We start from the raw sequence: 19703 nt of genomic DNA, 5'->3' as shown, positions 1-19703 counted from the left end.
CTAATTAGTATGATCCTCATAAGCTGCAGAGAGTTGCAGTTATTGCTGTTAACGGTTAATTCCAATACACAATCATGATTTCATAATCATGAAAAAAATGGACCGATAAAGCACATAATAGGCCTTTTAATCAGAGAAGACAGTTACAATATGGTAAAAGTACTACAATAATCTATGGCTGAGTTCCATTTAAATGCATAGTATTCAGGGTCCTGCATCACATGCTGGTTCAGTCACTGCGACACTTAAATAGAACAGAGCCACCGTTACGGTTACTACACATTTTTTCCCCCAAGTCAAAAGGTCTGCTGTGAAAAAGGCCTATTATTCTGCTTCTATCAGGCACAGATAGAAATAAAGAAAACAAATTTGAGAAAAATTTAAGGGACAGAAATTTTAATGTTGTGTCTTATCCTTCAGTGTTTGCTGTGGAGTCAGGACTTAATTGCATGGGCACCCAAACCGAACTTTGTAGTCACGGCAAGCGCCAGATTTCTGGTCCGTATTGCGGCAAACAAATCCATCAGTTGGATTGGAGCTGAAAAATTATTCCAAAAAGTTAATGGATCAGTAAGATATTTAAAGCAAGGAGACCATTGAAAGCAAACAAGAACTTTTTAAATATGGTACATGACTAAAACCATAAATTGTTTAACCATGATGAAACATGATCTAGTAAAAAGAGATTGGGTTGTCTCCAGGAATTTAACTGGTTTAGAGTGGCAAGGTGTGGGGTTAGTGTTCCCGCTAAAGAACACCGATACAGATGTCCTGTTTTGGTTGATTTATTTGGCTGTGGCCTGTAATAATACAAAGTAACGATCAGTACAGCAAACACCATACATAAACACATACACAAACATAAGGTAACTAAGGTAGCAAAGGACTGTATTTGGTACTCCAGTATATCACAGGAATCATAACGTACACAAATCACCTCACACGATGTATACAGACAGCGTAACTTAGCTTATTAGCTTCAACAATGCTAACAGAAATAGCATTAACTTATGCAAATCTTAACAGTACACAATGTTAGCATCCAGTCAGACAGTATAGTGTCGTTAATCTCACCTTATGTCATTTACACACAGCAATAAACCAGGGAGGTAGAGGTGAATGTTGAGAAAAGGCAAAGGACATTACAATATATCCACCGGAGAACTAGCATAACAGCACGGCGTTTTCCACACGTGTGGTCATTCAATAGCATCGGAATGGCTATGGTACGTTCAAGAGCATGGGACATATAGAAACTTACAGATAACTGGCTATTACTGAATGGAACTTAGCTCAATAAACAATTTAACAATAAATTAACAATGTGGGCTTTCTAACATCTAGTTTATAAAAGCAAAAAAAATTAAACCTTGTCACCCCATTTGTCATTTTTAATGTATGTTTTAACTTCTTTTGAAATGTGAAATGCCAGATAATGAAAATAAAAAATAATACCAATACATTGGGTTATTCCTGTTTCTTACTCCGACCATAAAGACCGTTTTCCCAAACAAAGCTGTTAGCACAAGAAGTAAAGCTCAGCTACATCTTGATGATTTGAAAACTTTGGGAAATAGGTTTTAATGTTGAGAAACATTGATTTAATGTTGGGATGCTTGTAGTAAAATTTGTGCATGTCAAGTTAAAATTATTTTCCTATAAACGTAACTTACATAAAGGTCTGCCCTGTGGAGATGGCTGGGGTCAATGTGTCAGTGGTAACTGCTTCAATGGACAGAGGGTGGTCACAGATTTGTCCTGGGTTTTCTGTCCTCAGGTTAATCAAATTCTCCCAGTCCCCTGTTCCACTGGGAGCGTCCCGGTTATACCACTTGGTCCAGCACACTGCAAGGAACAATAAAAGCGACATGCTGGAGGGAAACTGCAGAGCCAAAACACCATTCTAAATAAATACTTATGCCCATAAACAGTTTACACACAGCAGCTTAAAGGCTGATTTATGGTAGCAAGTAGGCTCTACGCCGTAGCCTACGCCGCTGTGAGGATTTCTACTTGTGTGCTAGTATGTCTGTCGTTCTAGTGCATCTCTTGAAGAGAATAGCAGAGTGGGTCTGTGTGTATGGGTGTGGAGTGTTTGGTAGAGCAAGTGACGGGATTAGCTTCGGAGCATGTACCGACTCAGGAAAAGTCACCCTATCCTTTATTTCATGACTTTCATGGAGGGGATTAGTGGAAAATGCGACGCTACCAAGCCACAGCTAAGCAGACCAATCACTTGTTGCAGTCTAGGTCACTGACACGTAGTTACATTTCTGAGGAGGTGCAAGTCATGTTACAGCGTAGAGTCTGTACCAACACATACCAATGTGCGTACCTACAGTATGGCGTGGATTCAATGCAGAATCATAAATCAAGCTCAACACTGCACATTAATGTGTTCACACAGTACCTTTACAGAAACAGGGAGGGCAGCTGAAACGAACACGATAATCATTACACATCTTATTCCTGGGTTGGTCCTGGTTCCTGCAGACGAATCCTGTAGTTGTGTCACTTCTGAAAAAAAAACAAAGTGTAGCACGCTAATAGCATGGATCTAAAACTGAAAGTGTCAGTCTGTCCACCACTTTGGTGGTGTCTTAAATATATCCAGAACCGTTGGCTGGGTTGCCATAAATGGACATTCCTGGTCCCCAGAGAATGGCCACTGATAGCAATGTCTTTGTGAGCATGTTAGCATATCAACATTAGCCTTTAGCTTAAACCACTGCTGGTAGAACAGAAAAGAAGGTGAAAAGTAGAACCAGTGAAAATATGTTAGTATGGAATATATAGTATGTATTTGTAAAGTACTCAAACAAACTGTAGCAATATCAATGCAAACAATCAGTAGAACAAATCATTGCATAAAACATTCAAATTATTCATACTTGTTCAGTACTTACACATAAATCACATCCCCTGCTGCAGCCACAGTGAGTCCAGATAGAGTTCTTGTCTCAACACCTACTGGTTTAGAGCAGATCTTTCCTGGGTACTCCTTGCGAAGATCAGAGAGGGTTTCCCAGTCTCCAGTTCCAGAGGGGTCATCTCTGTCAAACCAGTCTGTCCAGCATTCTGGACCAAGGTATTTAAGTGGAGATAAATTAGCAACAAGACATTTTTCTACACCTTTCTATACAAAGTGAACCACTGACTGGTTTAGTCTGTACTTTAAATGTCAGAATTGCCAGTGAAAAGAATCTCTAACCTGGTTTAGAGAGGGGGAACTGAGTCAGGCACTCTGGCTGGCTGCTTTCTGGTAAAGGTAATCAGAAAAGCTTTTCACTACTGTGACTGAGTATATTTCTGATTATAGAGTCAAAATTGTACATATAATCTTGACACTGGATTACAGTTATTGAGATGAACCTACCAAAGAACAATCCTGCAACAAAGGCTACGCTTAACTATTAGACAATAGAAAATAAAAAGGTTACAATCACAGAATATGGCACAGTGCTTATAAAGAACATGCATCTACATGGAATTTTTTTTAAATATAATACAAAGTCATACATTACCATTTGGATCATGATTGCAGATATGAGGGATCTTCAAAACTGTAGGTGACGTTCACATTTAGAGTATGAGTGTGTCTATCTATATAATGTGCATTTTTTAATACATCTTTATTTAAAAACACATTTACAAAAAATGCCACTTAAAAAACTATTAAAGATTACCTATGAAATTACATTCAAAATATTAAGCATAAGAGACATTATGTTACCACTTGTCCCCTTTAACCACTCTATTCATGTGCACAGCCATTGTTAACAGTCTTATGTATTCCTTGTTTTAGCTTTATTTCAATATCTGTTACTTCTTACTGACATATCTATCCCAGATTAGTTTGTGTTTAGCATTATATTCAGTTACAATTCAGAATCATCATTGGGTTAAAACAAAACAGTAGTGTTATTGTATTGGTAAATGTCTGTTAGTTATTGTGTTTACTTACCATACCATGTGCTCCAGACAAAAGGAAAGGAGGAAATGCTGATTCACTTCCTCTATTTATACTGGATGTGATGTCATCGCGCAAGTCTGGGGTTAAGATGGCTTGAGGGTGTAGCTGTGTACACTTTTTGTTTTGCCTAAGTTGATCTAATTTTCCTTTGTTATGAGTTGAGTTAAGGCCAAGTTATTTTGTTTATTTTGTTCTTTTGATTTTCGTACATCGCTTTTGGTTACACCTGTCAATAAACCACATTGGGGATGAAATGGACAGTTTCTCGAGTCTGCCTCCTACTTCGTTGACCACTCCGGGCAGACTTCGTCATATTTGGATGTAAGGTGTGCATCTCCCCCAGTCTTCACTGCACCTTTAGATAACTTTTCCACACAGACACATGCAAATTAAAGCAAATGTGTGTATGTAGGTACACAATACACAGTACACAATAGACTTGGTTTGAATTTATGTTTGTTTTTATTTGTGCAATGTATCTCTGCATTAGTGCCTAATGTTATGTTACACTCTGCTTACTCTGTCAGCTGCCACTCCCTTTGAAAAAACAAAGTCTTGCATCAAATCACATCTTATACAAACTTTTACAAACTTTGTCACAGCAACAGTTAGACAGTCAGGCAGCAGTTACTGGAAAGTTAAATATCACATGTTGTTATTACAGTGAGAAGACAAACAAGTTGGTGTAATGTTAGGGTTGGTTTACACACATCATGGATGGATTTTTCACAGTTGCACGGTCAACATATAGTTTTCAACTTCTTTGGTATTTAGAAGTTTCAATGAAGGTTTTAAAGAATGGTCTGTGGATTAGCCAGAGTATGGGGCAACTTGAGGGCGTGTGAGAATGAACTAAATCAGTAAAGTTGCTAGCTGCAAAACCAAATCAATGAAGCTAAAATATGCTAGAAAGCTACTTAAAGCTGAGGGAAACTGCAGTCAGGTGATAACTCACTGGTGGATTATCACAGTGACCCCTTTCTCACTAAATGTGGTCATTGATCCACTGTTCATATAACCTCCGAATAAAAAAACAGTGTTGGTTTATTAACTGTGTTAGGCAGACTATACGTTTTTTTCTCAAAACATAGCATTTCCTTTTGTCGACGATCCCGTTGATGAAGAAGCTGTATTACTTCGCAGAGAGTTAAACACACGTTGGGAGATGATATTGAGGCCCCGACTATAGATGCATTTTTATTTCCAGATAACTACCTCTTTGAGCTTAATCGTTTTTCTTCCCAGTCTATCAGTTATGTAGCCTACATAACCTTATCCGTTCTCTTATCACTAACGTTACCCATCGTGGACATATGCTCTACATCCCAGCAGATTAGTAAAGCCACTGCAGCAAAGCGCCGTCAGAAGAGTGTGACTCGCTCGTTTTAAACGTTTTTGTAGTGTTCCCTGGACACAAACCAGTAAGAGCCATTAAAAAATGTAAACCCTTTGAAATAAAAGATTATGAATTATAATTCTGTTAATGATGGTGCCGCAGCCTAAGAATGGGATTAGTAGGCCTAGGACTTTTTTGCCCGCAGGATTGCACCTAAATGAAATAGATTATAGGTTCAATACCATTTCACCAGTAATATTATACTTATGATATACTATATACGATATTATACTACCTCTTTTGCAGCAGCCGCTGTGTTGCTTTTTTAAACGAAATATATGTTCAAACTCGCTGTATGTGCGCATGAGTATTTCCGCTGACCAGTTTGTTTGTGGTTGTTACCAATCATGAATCGTAGTATCATGGCTCCATTCATGCTGCCTTTTTATTGTGGTGGTACACGCGCTTAACTCTGAGTGAACCTACTCTGAGTTGATTGAACCAACTCAAATCAGCCACTTGCACCTGAATCATCCTTTCATCAGCCACGTTTCTGTCTGGATTATGACATTTTCTGCAGCAGCTGTGCAGTTTCAGCTGTTATCCATCGTTCTGTAAAGAAATAAATGGTAACCGCTCCAGTTCTAAATGTTCATTATCATCATTATAAGTTTCAGCTAAACAGTCTAAAGCCCTTCTATCCATGAGAATGTGGACCTCCACAACATGTTTTTGCCCGATTGGGGATATGATCTGGTCGACCTCCTAAGGCATGTTGTGTCCTATTGAGCTCAGCTCTTTTAACTAAAGAAGAAGCTAACATGCTGCAATCAGAGAATTTTGAAACAGGATATGTTTATGAACATATTGTGTACCACATGCATCTATTTATGTATCCCATACAGTAATTTGGAGGTAATATGATCTTTTTTTGAGAGAGTAGCATTTTTTTTAAAGCTGCTCTTATCAATATCCTTATATGAACAGTGGATCAAATGACCACATTTAGTGCAAAAGGGGTCACTGTGAGTTATCCATCCATGATTTGTGTAAACTAACCATTACATAACACTAACGTGTGTGTCTTCTTACTGTAATAACATGTGATGTGCAACTTTCCAGTAACTGCTGGCTGACTGTCTAACTGTTTCCGGGACAAAGTTTTATGAGATGCAATCTGATGCAAGACTTTGTTTGTTTTTTTTAAGTGAATGTCAGGTGACTGAGTAAGCAAAGTGTAACATAACAATGAAAAAGTATAAGGTATAATGTGACCACTGTCTCCAAACGTTTTCTTTTTCAACCCTTTTGAGTGTGAGAAATATTGTGCTAACATATCTTGTTTCGTTTTTTGAATGGGGCATTGTTTTCTTTGGGTGGTTCCAGTTCCAGTGTGCGTGACTGTGACTACCTGTGTCAGTATGTCTAGTATGTCAATATCTTCCAGAACTGTATTTAAGAAGAGAGACAGGAGGGGGGGCTCAATAAGCCACACAGAAGTTCACACAACTGTTCAACTGAGAAGGCCGGTGGGTGTCTCTTTTAATTTTGCAGAGATAATATAATGTCTCTTCTGAGCTTAATATTTTTAATGAAATTTCATAATTCTTATTTATTTAACAATTTATGTTATTATAAACTGGAATTTTTGTGAATGTATGTTTTAAATGAAGATGTATTTAAAATTGAGATATGTTAAATAAAAAAACTATACATGCACTTCTTAATGCATCTTTTTATATCATTTCATGCAACTCTTGAGAACTTATTTTGATAAAGCACACATTTATATATATTCCTACAAAAATCTCCTACAGTTTTGAAGATCCCTCATTATCTGCAATCATGATCCAATTGGTAATGTATCACTTTGTATTATATTTAACTTTTTTCTATGTATACTGTATATACACATTCTTTATTAGCACTGTGCCATATTCTGTGATTGTAACCTTTGTATTTTTTATTGTCTCTAATAGCTAAGTGTAGCCATTGTTGCAGGATTGTTCTTTGGTAGGTTCATCTCAATAACTGTAATCCAGTGTCAAGATTATATGTACAATTTTGACTCTATAATCAGAAATATACTCAGTCACAGTAGTCAAAAGCTTTTCTGATTACCTTTACCAGAAAGCAACCAGCAGCCAGCCAGAGTGCCTGACTTAGTTTTCCTCCCTCAACCAGGTTAGAGATTCTTTACACTGACAATTCTTACATTTAAAGTACAGACTAAACCAGTCAGTGGTTCACTTTGTATAGAAAGGTTCGAAAAGTTGTCTTGTTGCTAATTTATCTCCACTTAAATACCTTGGTCCAGAATGCTGGACAGAATGGTTTGACAGAGATGACCCCTCTGGAACTGGAGACTGGGAAACCCTCTCTGATCTTCGCAAGGAGTACCCAGGAAAGATCTGCTCTAAACCAGTAGGTGTTGAGGCAAGAACTCTATCTGGACTCACTGTGGCTGCAGCAGGGGATGTGATTTATGTGTAAGTACTGAACGAGTATGAATAATTTGAATGTGTTTCATGCAATGATTCATATTGTATTCTACTAATTGTTTTGCATTGATATTGCTACTATATGTGTTTGAGTATCTGTTGAGCTCAAGCATATTTTCACTGCTAACATGCTCACAATGACAGTGCTATCAGTGCCCATTCTCTAGGCACCAGGAGTGTCCATTAATGGTAACCCAGCCAATGGTTATGGAGATAATGAAGTCTGGACCAAAGTGATGGACCAAATGACCAACAGAAAGATTGACAGACTGACATTTTCTTTCTTAGATCCATGCCACTAGCGTGCTACTCTGTTTCTTTTTTTCAGAAGTGACACAACTACAGGATTCGTCTGCAGGAACCAGGACCAACCCAGGAATAAGATGTGTAATGATTATCGTGTTCGTTTCAGCTGCCCTCCTGCTTTCTGTAAAGGTACTGTGTGAACACATTAATGTGCAGTGTTAAGCTTGATTTAGGGTTCTGCGTTGAACTCACGCTGTAGGTACGCACATTGGTATGTGTAGGTACGGACTCTACGCGGTACCCTACGTTGTAGCCTGGCGTGCACCTCCCCAGAAATGTAACCATGCGTCGCGGCACCGCAGACTGCAACCACTGTGATTGGTCCGCTTGGCTCTGGCTTGGTAGCATCACATTTTCCTCTACTTCTATTCGGGTTCTCCCTCTCCATGAAAGTCATGAAATGAAAGAGAGGGTTAACTTTTCCTGAGTCAGTACATGCTCTGAAGCTAATCCCTGTCACTCTCGGCTTTGCTATTCTCTTAAAGAGATACACTAGAACGACCCAGACATACTAGCACACAAGTAGAAATCCTCACAATGGCAAAGCCACTTAAGAAGGCTACATCGTAGGCTCTGCGTACTTCCCCTTCTCTTACATTATTTATAAGTTATGAGTGCATAAGTATTTATTTAGAATGGTGTTTTGGCTCTGCAGTTTCCCTCCAGCATGTCTCTCTTTTATTGTTCCTTGCAGTGTGCTGGACCAAGTGGTATAACCGGGACGCTCCCAGTGGAACAGGGGACTGGGAGAATTTGATTAACCTGAGGACAGAAAACCCAGGACAAATCTGTGACCACCCTCTGTCCATTGAGGCTGTTACCACTGACACATTGACCCCAGCCGTCTCCACAGGGCAGACCTTCTTTATGTAAGTAGTATTAAATAATTTGAAACGTTAAATGTACTATATACTACCAACACCCCAACATTAGATCAATATTTATCAACGTCTTTCCCAAAGATTCCAAATCATTAAAATGTAGCTGAGCTTTACTTTATTCTTGGGCTAACAGCGGTGTGTGGGAAAACTTTACTTCTTTATGGTCTGAGGAGTAACAAACAGGAATAACCCAAGTTATTGGTATTCATAATTTATTGTCTTTTATTTTCATTGGATATCTGCAACATTTCACATTTGAAAAGAAGTTACAACTGACATCAAAAACAAAACGACAATGAAAAAGGGGGATAATTAGGTTTAATTGTTATTTGACTTTAATAAACTAGATCATGTTTTTATCATAGTTACAATACTTTATGGTTTTCGTCATGTACCCTGTTAAAGGGGAACTATGCAGTTTTTTTTAGCTTAATTTACCTTAACTGAACAGCTTCGGAGTCATTGGAATGGTTATATGACTTTTTTCGAGTTAAATGGTGGTCGTCTCGCTCCCCCCTAGCGCCTGTGAGCCTCTCTTAATACATCCATGCTGTGAGCTGTAAAACCACCCTTGCAACTTTCGGCCTCAGCATCAGAAAGTATCACATGATATCAGGTCTCGCAATGTAGCCCGTTCAGGAACCGGCTAACAAGGCAGCGATGGAGTTTTTCACACTATCGTCATGGCTGAGCCGGCAAAAAAGAAGCAGAAAGCTAGGAAATCATTGTCGAAGGAACAGAGAAAGAGGAAACGGCAGACTGACTGAGCGAGGAGTTAGACACAAGTAAACATAGGAGCTGCCAAATATCTATTACGAAGCTGCAGGGGGAGCTCTACAGAGAAACCTGCGAGCAAAAAGCAAGAAAACAGCAAAGAAATGGCCAAAACTGCATAGCGCCCCTTTAAAAAGAAGTTCTTGTTTGCTTTCAATGGTCTCCTTGCTCTAAATATCATACTGATCCATTAACTGTTTGGAATCATTTTTCAGTTACAATCAAAATGAGGGATTTGTTTGCCGCAATACGGACCAGAAATCTGGCTGGTGTCGTGACTACAAAGTTCGGTTCGGGTGCCCATGCAATTAAGTCCTGACTCCACAGCAACCACTGAGAAGGATAAGAAGACACATCATTTAAATTTATATCACTTACATTTTTCTCAGATTTTTCTTAGAAAAAGTTATAATTATTAGTTATAATAATAATTATTATTAGTTATTTCTTTATAACTTACTGTGTCTGATAGAAGCATCATAATAGGCCACTTTCACAGCAGACATTTTAATGTAGAAAAGAAAGTGTAGTAACATTAACGGTGGCTCTGTTCTATTCAAGTGTCCCAGTGAGCCATGACAGTGTGACAGTAAGCCAGCATGTGTGATGCCAGGACCCTGAAGACTATGCATTTAAATGGAATTCAGCCATAGATTATTGTATTACTTTTACCATATTGTAAGTGTCTTTTCTGATAAAAGGCCTATTATGTGCGTTATCAGTCTCTCTTTTCTTTCTAGTGACTAATCGTACTAATGAGCTAATATGCTTGCGTAGAGTTATGATTATGTGTGAGCATGCAGACTTATGTGTTTTCAACAGATGCTGGGAACTGATATTCAATTCAATTTAATTTATAGTGTCAAATCACAACAGGATAAGCATAACAGGCAGGATTAGCCTCACAACTTATCTTTATTTTGTTACTTTTTTCCAGTAATTACGTGAATTACTACAGACAAAATAAAAATGTATCTGTTGAAGCAAACTGCTGGTTTTCATTCTTGTTTACCTTAAAAACTGGTTTTATTATAAAATTAAATGTATTAATGTGAAAGAATTACTCTTTTCTTTAAAGCAAATATTGATTTGTGTGAAGTCACTCAAATTATTGAAAGTGTAAAGATGAAAAGTTTCTAATTTCTGTATTGGTGTTTGATGCTAGTGTTTTTACTCTCAGTGTGTTCTGAGTGACAGTGTGTGTTGTCTCGAGGATTGTTCAAAGTGTTTTGCTGCACTGAGCCTGTCTGAAGAGTTGTGTTGTTTGGAATGAGTTTTGCGAGAGATGTGAACTGTTTCGCCCAGGTGACTGTTTGTAATGTACATGCATCAGATATCTACTGCAGTTCCGTGTGCAGCAGACACGACAATAACGTACAAAGGTTCACAGAATACCAATCTCCAAATTGAATAAGGGTTGCTATCATTTCTGTTAACAATCTGAATCATTCTCCTGTTTCTTGCCAACTACTTGCTTGCACACACTAATAAGCAATACCAATATTGTGTGTGTGTGTTGGTGTGTGTGTGTGTGTGTGTGTGTGTGTGTGTGTGGCAACATTATTAGTAGTATCAGTAGTCGTTGTAGTGATAGCAACTGTAGCAGCAATTGTATTGGCAGAGCCGTAACATTAGTGGTAGAAGTAGCAGGTACATATTGTGGGACCTCTGGTGATTTCCACCCATAGATTACAGCTTGTTCTGCTGCCCCTAGGTTAGGTGGTTCCAGTTCCAGTGTGCATGACTGTTTACCTGTGTCAGTATGTCAATATATTCTAGAACTGTATTTAAGTAGAGAGACAGGAGAGATGTTTACAGTTTTTTTTCGATTGCTAAACGACACTGGGCTGAAGCCACGTGCAAAACTCAAACTACAGTCTGCACTACCAACAGTCACCTGAACTAAACAGTTCACATCTCCTGCAAAACTCATTCCAAGCAACACAACTCTTAACACACGTCTCAAAACAGGCTCAGTGCAGCCAAACACTATGAACAATCTTCACTGAGATAACACACACTGTCACTCAGAACACACTGAGAGTAAAAACACTAGCGTCAAACACCAATACAGAAAATACAAATTTTCATATTTACAGTTTGAACAATTGAAGTGACTTCACACTACTCAATAGTTTCTTTAAAGAAAAGATATAGATTTTATGTAATATACCAATTTTTACGTAAGGTAAACAAGAAGGAATGAAAATCATCAGTTTGCTTCAATATAGTATTTTGTCTCTAGTAATTTATAGAATTACTGGAAAAATAACTAAAGGTGCTTAACAGTAACAAAGAATAGTGTGACTTATCCTGCCTCTCTCCAGCATCATGCGGCAAATTTTCTTCATCACATTGGGTACAAGCGGCCGAAATGGGTTTCCTCAGGAGAGTGGCTGGTGTCTCCCTTAGAGATAGGGTGAGAAGCTCAGTCATCCGTGAGGAGCTCGGAGTAGAGCCGCTGCTCCTTCGCATCGAAAGGAGCCAGTTTAGGTGGTTCGGGCATCTGGTAAGGATGCCCCCTGGGTGCCTCCCTAGGGAGGTGTTCCAGGCACGTCCAGCTGGGAGGAGGCCTCGGGGAAGACCCAGGACTAGGTGGAGGGATTATAATCTCCAACCTGGCCTGGAAACGCCTCGGGATCCCCCAGTCGGAGCTGGTTAATGTGGCTCGGGAAAGGGAAGTTTGGGGTCCCCTGCTGGAGCTGCTACCCCCGCGACCCGAGACCAGATAAGCGGACGAAGAAGATGGCAGAAGACATTGGGTGTCTGCATCATCTCTAAATACAAATGAATGTGGTGTTTCCATTGCTTTCACCTCCATTTCTTTCTGAAAAACAGTAAGAACACAGTAGTTTTACTATACTACACAGTTAAGGGGTGGCAGTAGCTCAGTCAGTAGGGAGTTGGGTGGGAACTGGAGGGTTGCTGGTTCAAGTCCCCATACGGACCAAAGTATGGTGGTGGACTGGTAGCTGGAGAGGTGCCAGTTCACTTCCTTAATTAATAAAGTATAAAAAGTCACTGTCTTCCAGGCCAAATTAAGTGTTTCTGTCGCAGGGCTGACCTCAGAAGAAGATGTATTTAAAATTAAAATGTGTTAACACCTAGCTAGCTAACACTACAGCCATGACGGTAATTTTGACAGTTTTGAAATTTATGTGTAATAACTTTGCTGAATAAAAAATACAATCCTGCTGGTACCTGACTTTTCCTAAAAGGGTCAAAAAAGTGTTTTTATATACATTACACAAAAGGCAAAGAAAACGGTCATATTGATTGCTCGGATTTTCGTGGTATTGTTTATAATCTTTTTATATATATATATATATATATATATATAAACACCAAATAAGAATGAAACAATTATACACTGTACCGTTTGAGAGAAACAGGTAAAAGAGCAAATATGTCTAGGTAAGATGTCTGGGGTTACATACACAGCTATACATTTTTTTTAAAACCACTATATAATAATAATAATTTATTAAGGAGGTGAACTGGCACCACTCCAGCTACCAGTCCACCACCATACTTTGGTCCGTATGGGGACTTGAAACAGCAACCCTCCAGTTCCCACCCAACTCCCTACTGACTGAGCTACTGCCACCCCTTAACTGTGTAGTATAGTAAAACTACTGTGTTCTTACTGTTTTTCAGAAAGCAATGGAGATGAAAGCAATGGAAACACCACATTCATTTGTATTTAGAGATGACGCAGACACCCAATGTGATGAAGAAAATTTGCCGCATGATGCTGGAGAGAGGCAGATTAAGTCACACTATTCTTTGTTACTGTTATGCACCTTTAGTTATTTTTCCAGTAATTCTATAAATTACTAGAGACAAAATACTATATTGAAGCAAACTGATGATTTTCATTCCTTCTTGTTTACCTTACGTAAAAATTGGTATATTACATAAAATCTATATCTTTTCTTTAAAGAAACTATTGAGTAGTGTGAAGTCACTTCAATTGTTCAAACTGTAAATATGAAAAGTTTGTATTTTCTGTATTGGTGTTTGACGCTAGTGTTTTTACTCTCAGTGTGTTCTGAGTGACAGTGTGTGTTATCTCAGTGAAGATTGTTCATAGTGTTTGGCTGCACTGAGCCTGTTTTGAGACGTGTGTTAAGAGTTGTGTTGCTTGGAATGAGTTTTGCAGGAGATGTGAACTGTTTAGTTCAGGTGACTGTTGGTAGTGCAGACTGTAGTTTGAGTTTTGCACGTGGCTTCAGCCCAGTGTCGTTTAGCAATCGAAAAAAAACTGTAAACATCTCTCCTGTCTCTCTACTTAAATACAGTTCTAGAATATATTGACATACTGACACAGGTAAACAGTCATGCACACTGGAACTGGAACCACCTAACCTAGGGGCAGCAGAACAAGCTGTAAACTCTGGGTGGAAATCACCAGAGGTCCCACAATATGTACCTGCTACTTCTACCACTAATGTTACGGCTCTGCCAATACAATTGCTGCTACAGTTGCTATCACTACAACGACTACTGATACTACTAATAATGTTGCCACACGCGCACACACACACACACGCACGCACGCACGCACGCACGCACGCACGCACGCACGCACACACACACACACACACACACACACACACACACACACACACACACACACACACAATATTGGTATTGCTTATTAGTGTGTGCAAGCAAGTAGTTGGCAAGAAACAGGAGAATGATTCAGATTGTTAACAGAAATGATAGAAAACACTAGCATCAAACACCAATACTTCAATTAGAAACTTTTCATCTTAACACTTTCTATAATTTGAGTGACTTAACACAAATCAATATTTGCTTAAAAAAAAGAGTAATTCTTTCACATTAATACATTTAATTTTATAATATAACCAGTTTTTAAGGTAAACAAGAATGAAAACCAGCAGTTTGCTTCAATAGATACATTTTTATTTTGTCTGTAGTAATTCATGTAATTACTGGAAAAAAGTAACAAAATAAAGATAAGTTGTGAGGCTAATCCTGCCTGTTATGCTTATTCTGTTGTGATTTGACACTATAAATTAAATTGAATTTAATATCAGTTCCCAGCATCTGTTGAAAACACATAAGTCTGCATGCTCACACATAATCATAACTCTATGCAAGCATATTAGCTCATTAGTACGATCCTCATAAGCTGGGCAGAGAGTTGAATAAAATGTAATGACATCATTGATTTGTTGTTTATTAGCAGTTTTATTTCTGTCAACTATTAATTAATTTCTTACATTACTAGATAATGATTGCACAATCACTAGAAAGAAAAGATAGACTGATAAAGCACATAATAGGCCTTTTATCAGAAAAGACACTTACAATATGGTAAAAGTAATACAATAATCTATGGCTGAATTCCATTTAAATGCATAGTCTTCAGGGTCCTGGCATCACACATGCTGGCTTACTGTCACACTGTCATGGCTCACTGGGACACTTGAATAGAACAGAGCCACCGTTAATGTTACTACACTTTCTTTTCCTACATTAAAATATCTGCTGTGAAAGTGGCCTATTATGATGCTTCTATCAGACACAGTAAGTTATAAAGAAATAAGAAAAATCTGAGGAAAATGTAAGTGATATAAATTTAAATGTTGTGTCTTCTTATCCTTCTCAGTGGTTGCTGTGGAGTCAGGACTTAATTGCATGGGCACCCGAACCGAACTTTGTAGTCACGACACCAGCCAGATTTCTGGTCCGTATTGCGGCAAACAAATCCCTCATTTTGATTGTAACTGAAAAATGATTCCAAACAGTTAATGGATCAGTATGATATTTAGAGCAAGGAGACCATTGAAAGCAAACAAGAACTTCTTCTTAACAGAATACATGACGAAAACCATAAGTTGTTGGTTAACTATGAGAAAAACATGATCTAGTTTATTAAAGTCAAATAACAATTAAACCTTATTATCTACCTAATAATTGTAATTTTGTTTTTGATCAGTTGTAACTTCTTTTCAAATGTGAAATGTTGCAGATATCTAATGAAAATAAAAGAAAATACTAAATTATGAATACCAATAACTTGGGTTATTCCTGTTTGTTACTCCTCAGACCATAAAGAAGTAAAGTTTTCCCACACACCGCTGTTAGCCCAAGAATAAAGTAAAGCTCAGCTACATTTTAATGATTTGGAATCTTTGGGAAAGACGTTGATAAATATTGATCTAATGTTGGGGTGTTGGTAGTATATAGTACATTTAACGTTTCAAATTATTTAATACTACTTACATAAAGAAGGTCTGCCCTGTGGAGACGGCTGGGGTCAATGTGTCAGTGGTAACAGCCTCAATGGACAGAGGGCGGTCACAGATTTGTCCTGGGTTTTCTGTCCTCAGGTTAATCAAATTCTCCCAGTCCCCTGTTCCACTGGGAGCGTCCCGGTTATACCACTTGGTCCAGCACACTGCAAGGAACAATAAAAGAGAGACATGCTGGAGGGAAACTGCAGAGCCAAAACACCATTCTAAATAAATACTTATGCACTTATAACTTATAAATAATGTAAGAGAAGAGGAAGTACGCAGAGCCTACGATGTAGCCTTCTTAAGTGGCTTTGCCATTGTGAGGATTTCTATTTGTGTGCTAGTATGTCTGTGTCGTTCTAGTGTATCTCTTTAAGAGAATAGCAAAGCCGAGAGTGACAGGGATTAGCTTCAGAGCATGTACTGACTCAGGAAAAGTTAACCCTCTCTTTCATTTCATGACTTTCATGGAGAGGGAGAACCCGAATAGAAGTAGAGGAAAATGTGATGCTACCAAGCCAGAGCCAAGCGGACCAATCACAGTGGTTGCAGTCTGCGGTGCCGCGACGCATGGTTACATTTCTGGGGAGGTGCACGCCAGGCTACAACGTAGGGTACCGCGTAGAGTCCGTACCTACACATACCAATGTGCGTACCTACAGCGTGAGTTCAACGCAGAACCCTAAATCAAGCTTAACACTGCACATTAATGTGTTCACACAGTACCTTTACAGAAAGCAGGAGGGCAGCTGAAACGAACACGATAATCATTACACATCTTATTCCTGGGTTGGTCCTGGTTCCTGCAGACGAATCCTGTAGTTGTGTCACTTCTGAAAAAAAGAAACAGAGTAGCACGCTAGTGGCATGGATCTAAGAAAGAAAATGTCAGTCTGTCAATCTTTCTGTTGGTCATTTGGTCCATCACTTTGGTCCAGACTTCATTATCTCCATAACCATTGGCTTGGTTACCATTAATTAGAGTTTAGATTCTCGGCCCGATCCTGACCCGAGCCCGACACGACCTCGGGTTGGGCTCGGGCCGTTATTTTCCACCACTATCCTCTGGCCTCACCGGGCCGGGCCGCGCCCGGTGAGGTGTTTTTTTTTTTTTTTTTTTTTATCCATTACCTATTTAGCCTAATTGGGTGGGGAGAAAGCTATGCCATAATCAGAAATATTATAAATATGTATATATAAGCTATATAAAAGTAACAAATGTGTACAAAATTTAGGCTGCAGTTACAAAATGCAGCACTTCATGCGCGGATTCTCCTCCTCTCGCACGCATCACACCGGGCCTGCTGTGCTGTATTGTGTATCTTAAGTGCAACATGGAGCTTGAAGATGTAAAGAAAAAAAGAAAAACAGGAGAATTAACTTTGAGCAAGTGTGGAGGAAAGTCGGAGGTATGGAAGCAGTTTAAACAAGTCGTGGGCAGTGACAACAATATGTTGTTCATCATTGTTTCTTTTTTTTACGTTTCTTCATTCGGATCAATTCTGAATAAACAAAAAGCGCAGTTTACAGGCTTCGTCCTTGTTGCATTATTCTAAACAGATTTCTGCAGTTCCAACAACTCTGAACTGTTGTTGAGAACGTCAGTTATAACGGCCCACGTATTAAAAAAGTGTCGGGTTTAAATCGGGCTCGGGCTCATAATTATAGTTAATGTGTCGGGCTGGGCTGGTCTCGGACGCAACGTGCTCGGGCTCGGGTAGATTCGGGTTTGATTTTTTGGGACGATCTAAGCTCTACCATTAATGGACACTCCTGGTGCCTAGAGAATGGGCACTGATAGCACTGTCATTGTGAGCATGTTAGCAGTGAAAATATGCTTGATCTCAACAGATACTCAAACACATATAGTAGCAATAGCAATGCAAAACAATCAGTAGAATACAATATGAATCATTGCATGAAACACATTCAAATTATTCATACTCGTTCAGTACTTACACATAAATCACATCCCCTGCTGCAGCCACAGTGAGTCCAGATAGAGTTCTTGCCTCAACACCTACTGGTTTAGAGCAGATCTTTCCTGGGTACTCCTTGCGAAGATCAGAGAGGGTTTCCCAGTCTCCAGTTCCAGAGGGGTCATCTCTGTCAAACCATTTTGTCCAGCATCCTGGACCAAGATATTTAAGTTGAGATAAATTAGCAACAAGACAACTTTTCGAACCTTTCTATACAAAGTGAACCACTGACTGGTTTAGTCTGTACTTTAAATGTAAGAATTGTCAGTGTAAAGAATCTCTAACCTGGTTGAGGGAGGAAAACTAAGTCAGGCACTCTGGCTGGCTGCTGGTTGCTTTCTGGTAAAGGTAATCAGAAAAGCTTTTGACTACTGTGACTGAGTATATTTCTGATTATAGAGTCAAAATTGTACATATAATCTTGACACTGGATTACAGTTATTGAGATGAACCTACCAAAGAACAATCCTGCAACAATGGCTACACTTAGCTATTAGAGACAATAAAAAATACAAAGGTTACAATCACAGAATATGGCACAGTGCTAATAAAGAATGTGTATATACAGTATACATAGAAAAAAGTTAAATATAATACAAAGTGATACATTACCAATTGGATCATTATTGCAGATAATGAGGGATCTTCAAAACTGTAGGAGATGTTTGCATTTAGGAATATATATAAATGTGTGCATTATCAAAATCAGTTCTCAAGAGTTGCATGAAATGATATAAACATGCATTGAGAAGTGCATGAATAATTTTGTTATTTAACACATCTCAATTTGAAATACATCTTCATTTAAAACATACATTCACAAAAATTACAGTTTATAATAACATACATTGTTAAATAAATAAGAATATCTATGAAATTACATTCAAAATATTAAGCTCAGAAGAGACATTATGTTACCTCTGCAAAATTAAAAGAGACACCCAAGGGACTTCTCAGTTGAACAGTTGTGTGAACTTCTGTGTGGCTTATTGGGCCCCCCTTCCTGTCTCTCTTCTTAAATACAGTTCTGGAAGATATTGACATACTAGACATACTGACACAGGTAGTCACAGTCACGCACACTGGAACTGGAACCACCCAAAGAAAACAATGCCCCATTCAAAAAACAAAACAAGATATGTTAGCACAATATTTCTCACACTCAAAAGGGTTGAAAAAGAAAATGTTTGGAGATTTGTTTGGTGTTCAACTCCCACAGTGTTGGTGTAATGATTATCACGTTCGTTTTAGCTGCTATCCCCCTTTCTGTGGAGGTACTGTATGAACACATTCATGTGTAGTGTTAAGCTGCTAATGCAAAGTGGATTTCTCCTCTTTCATTGTTTGTGTGCGTGCCTAAGCATTCATTTAAAGTAGTGCTTTGGCTCTGCAGTTGTGGGAGTTGAACACTGTGGTCACATTATACCTTGTACTTTTTCATTGTTATGTTACACTTTGCTTACTCAGTCACCTGACATTCACTTAAAAAAAAAACAAAGTCTTGCATCAGATTGCATCTTTTAAAACTTTGTCCCGGAAACAGTTAGACAGTCAGCCAGCAGTTACTGGAAAGTTGCACATCACACGTTATTACAGTAAGAAGACACACACGTTAGTGTTATGTAATGGTTAGTTTACACAAATCATGGATGGATAACTCACAGTGACCCCTTTTGCACTA

General features: G+C 38.6%; 2 protein-coding genes and 1 long non-coding RNA gene across 6 annotated transcripts; 1 reads left to right on the top strand and 2 right to left on the bottom strand.

The window, feature by feature from the left end:
• Nucleotides 1-389: 389 nt before the first annotated feature.
• LOC116066285 (cartilage intermediate layer protein 2-like) lies at nucleotides 390-19091 on the bottom strand. Of its 2 annotated transcripts, XM_031322255.2 has the most exons (10): nucleotides 18941-19091; nucleotides 18635-18674; nucleotides 18479-18512; nucleotides 18308-18361; nucleotides 18003-18174; nucleotides 16770-16876; nucleotides 2907-3078; nucleotides 2411-2517; nucleotides 1674-1845; nucleotides 390-538 (listed from the first exon to the last, which is right to left on the bottom strand). In XM_031322255.2, the coding sequence occupies exons 2-10, from the start codon at nucleotides 18644-18646 to the stop codon at nucleotides 442-444; spliced, it is 927 nt and encodes a 308-aa protein (XP_031178115.2). In that variant the 5' UTR covers nucleotides 18647-18674; nucleotides 18941-19091; the 3' UTR covers nucleotides 390-441. The 2 variants fall into 2 exon arrangements, with proteins under 2 accessions (XP_031178115.2, XP_031178117.2); XM_031322257.2 differs by lacking the exon at nucleotides 18308-18361.
• LOC116066287 (cartilage intermediate layer protein 2-like) lies at nucleotides 723-10148 on the top strand. 3 transcript variants are annotated; one of them, XM_031322260.2, is made up of 9 exons: nucleotides 723-734; nucleotides 6777-6865; nucleotides 7127-7166; nucleotides 7289-7322; nucleotides 7440-7493; nucleotides 7627-7798; nucleotides 8139-8245; nucleotides 8811-8985; nucleotides 9987-10148. In XM_031322260.2, the coding sequence occupies exons 3-9, from the start codon at nucleotides 7155-7157 to the stop codon at nucleotides 10081-10083; spliced, it is 651 nt and encodes a 216-aa protein (XP_031178120.1). In that variant the 5' UTR covers nucleotides 723-734; nucleotides 6777-6865; nucleotides 7127-7154; the 3' UTR covers nucleotides 10084-10148. The 3 variants fall into 3 exon arrangements, with proteins under 3 accessions (XP_031178120.1, XP_035851440.1, XP_035851441.1); XM_035995547.1 differs by lacking the exon at nucleotides 723-734 and having other exon boundaries at nucleotides 6719-6865; XM_035995548.1 differs by lacking the exons at nucleotides 723-734; nucleotides 7440-7493 and having other exon boundaries at nucleotides 6719-6865.
• On the bottom strand, nucleotides 10221-11583 carry LOC118493869. Its single transcript, XR_004895919.1, has 2 exons — nucleotides 11426-11583; nucleotides 10221-10723 (listed from the first exon to the last, which is right to left on the bottom strand). It is a non-coding gene; the product is annotated as an uncharacterized LOC118493869 (long non-coding RNA).
• Nucleotides 19092-19703: the final 612 nt, after the last annotated feature.

Source organism: Sander lucioperca, chromosome 19 (genome assembly GCF_008315115.2).
Source record: "Sander lucioperca isolate FBNREF2018 chromosome 19, SLUC_FBN_1.2, whole genome shotgun sequence".
Taxonomy (NCBI): Eukaryota; Metazoa; Chordata; class Actinopteri; order Perciformes; family Percidae; genus Sander; species Sander lucioperca.
The sequence above is the reverse complement of the archived record's forward strand: the minus strand, read 5'-3'. Positions and strand labels throughout refer to the sequence as shown.

What these genes read in the sequence shown, in the direction of transcription:
- LOC116066287 (XM_031322260.2), top strand. An exon ending in GCAGGGGATGTGATTTATGT is followed by an intron (nt 7,799 to 8,138) that starts GTAAGTACTGAA and finishes TCTTTTTTTCAG; the next exon opens with AAGTGACACAACTACAGGAT. An exon ending in ACAGGGCAGACCTTCTTTAT is followed by an intron (nt 8,986 to 9,986) that starts GTAAGTAGTATT and finishes ATCATTTTTCAG; the next exon opens with TTACAATCAAAATGAGGGAT.
- LOC116066285 (XM_031322255.2), bottom strand. An exon ending in AGTTTTCCTCCCTCAACCAG is followed by an intron (nt 18,175 to 18,307) that starts GTTAGAGATTCT and finishes ATCTTGGTCCAG; the next exon opens with GATGCTGGACAAAATGGTTT. An exon ending in GCAGGGGATGTGATTTATGT is followed by an intron (nt 16,877 to 18,002) that starts GTAAGTACTGAA and finishes TCTTTTTTTCAG; the next exon opens with AAGTGACACAACTACAGGAT.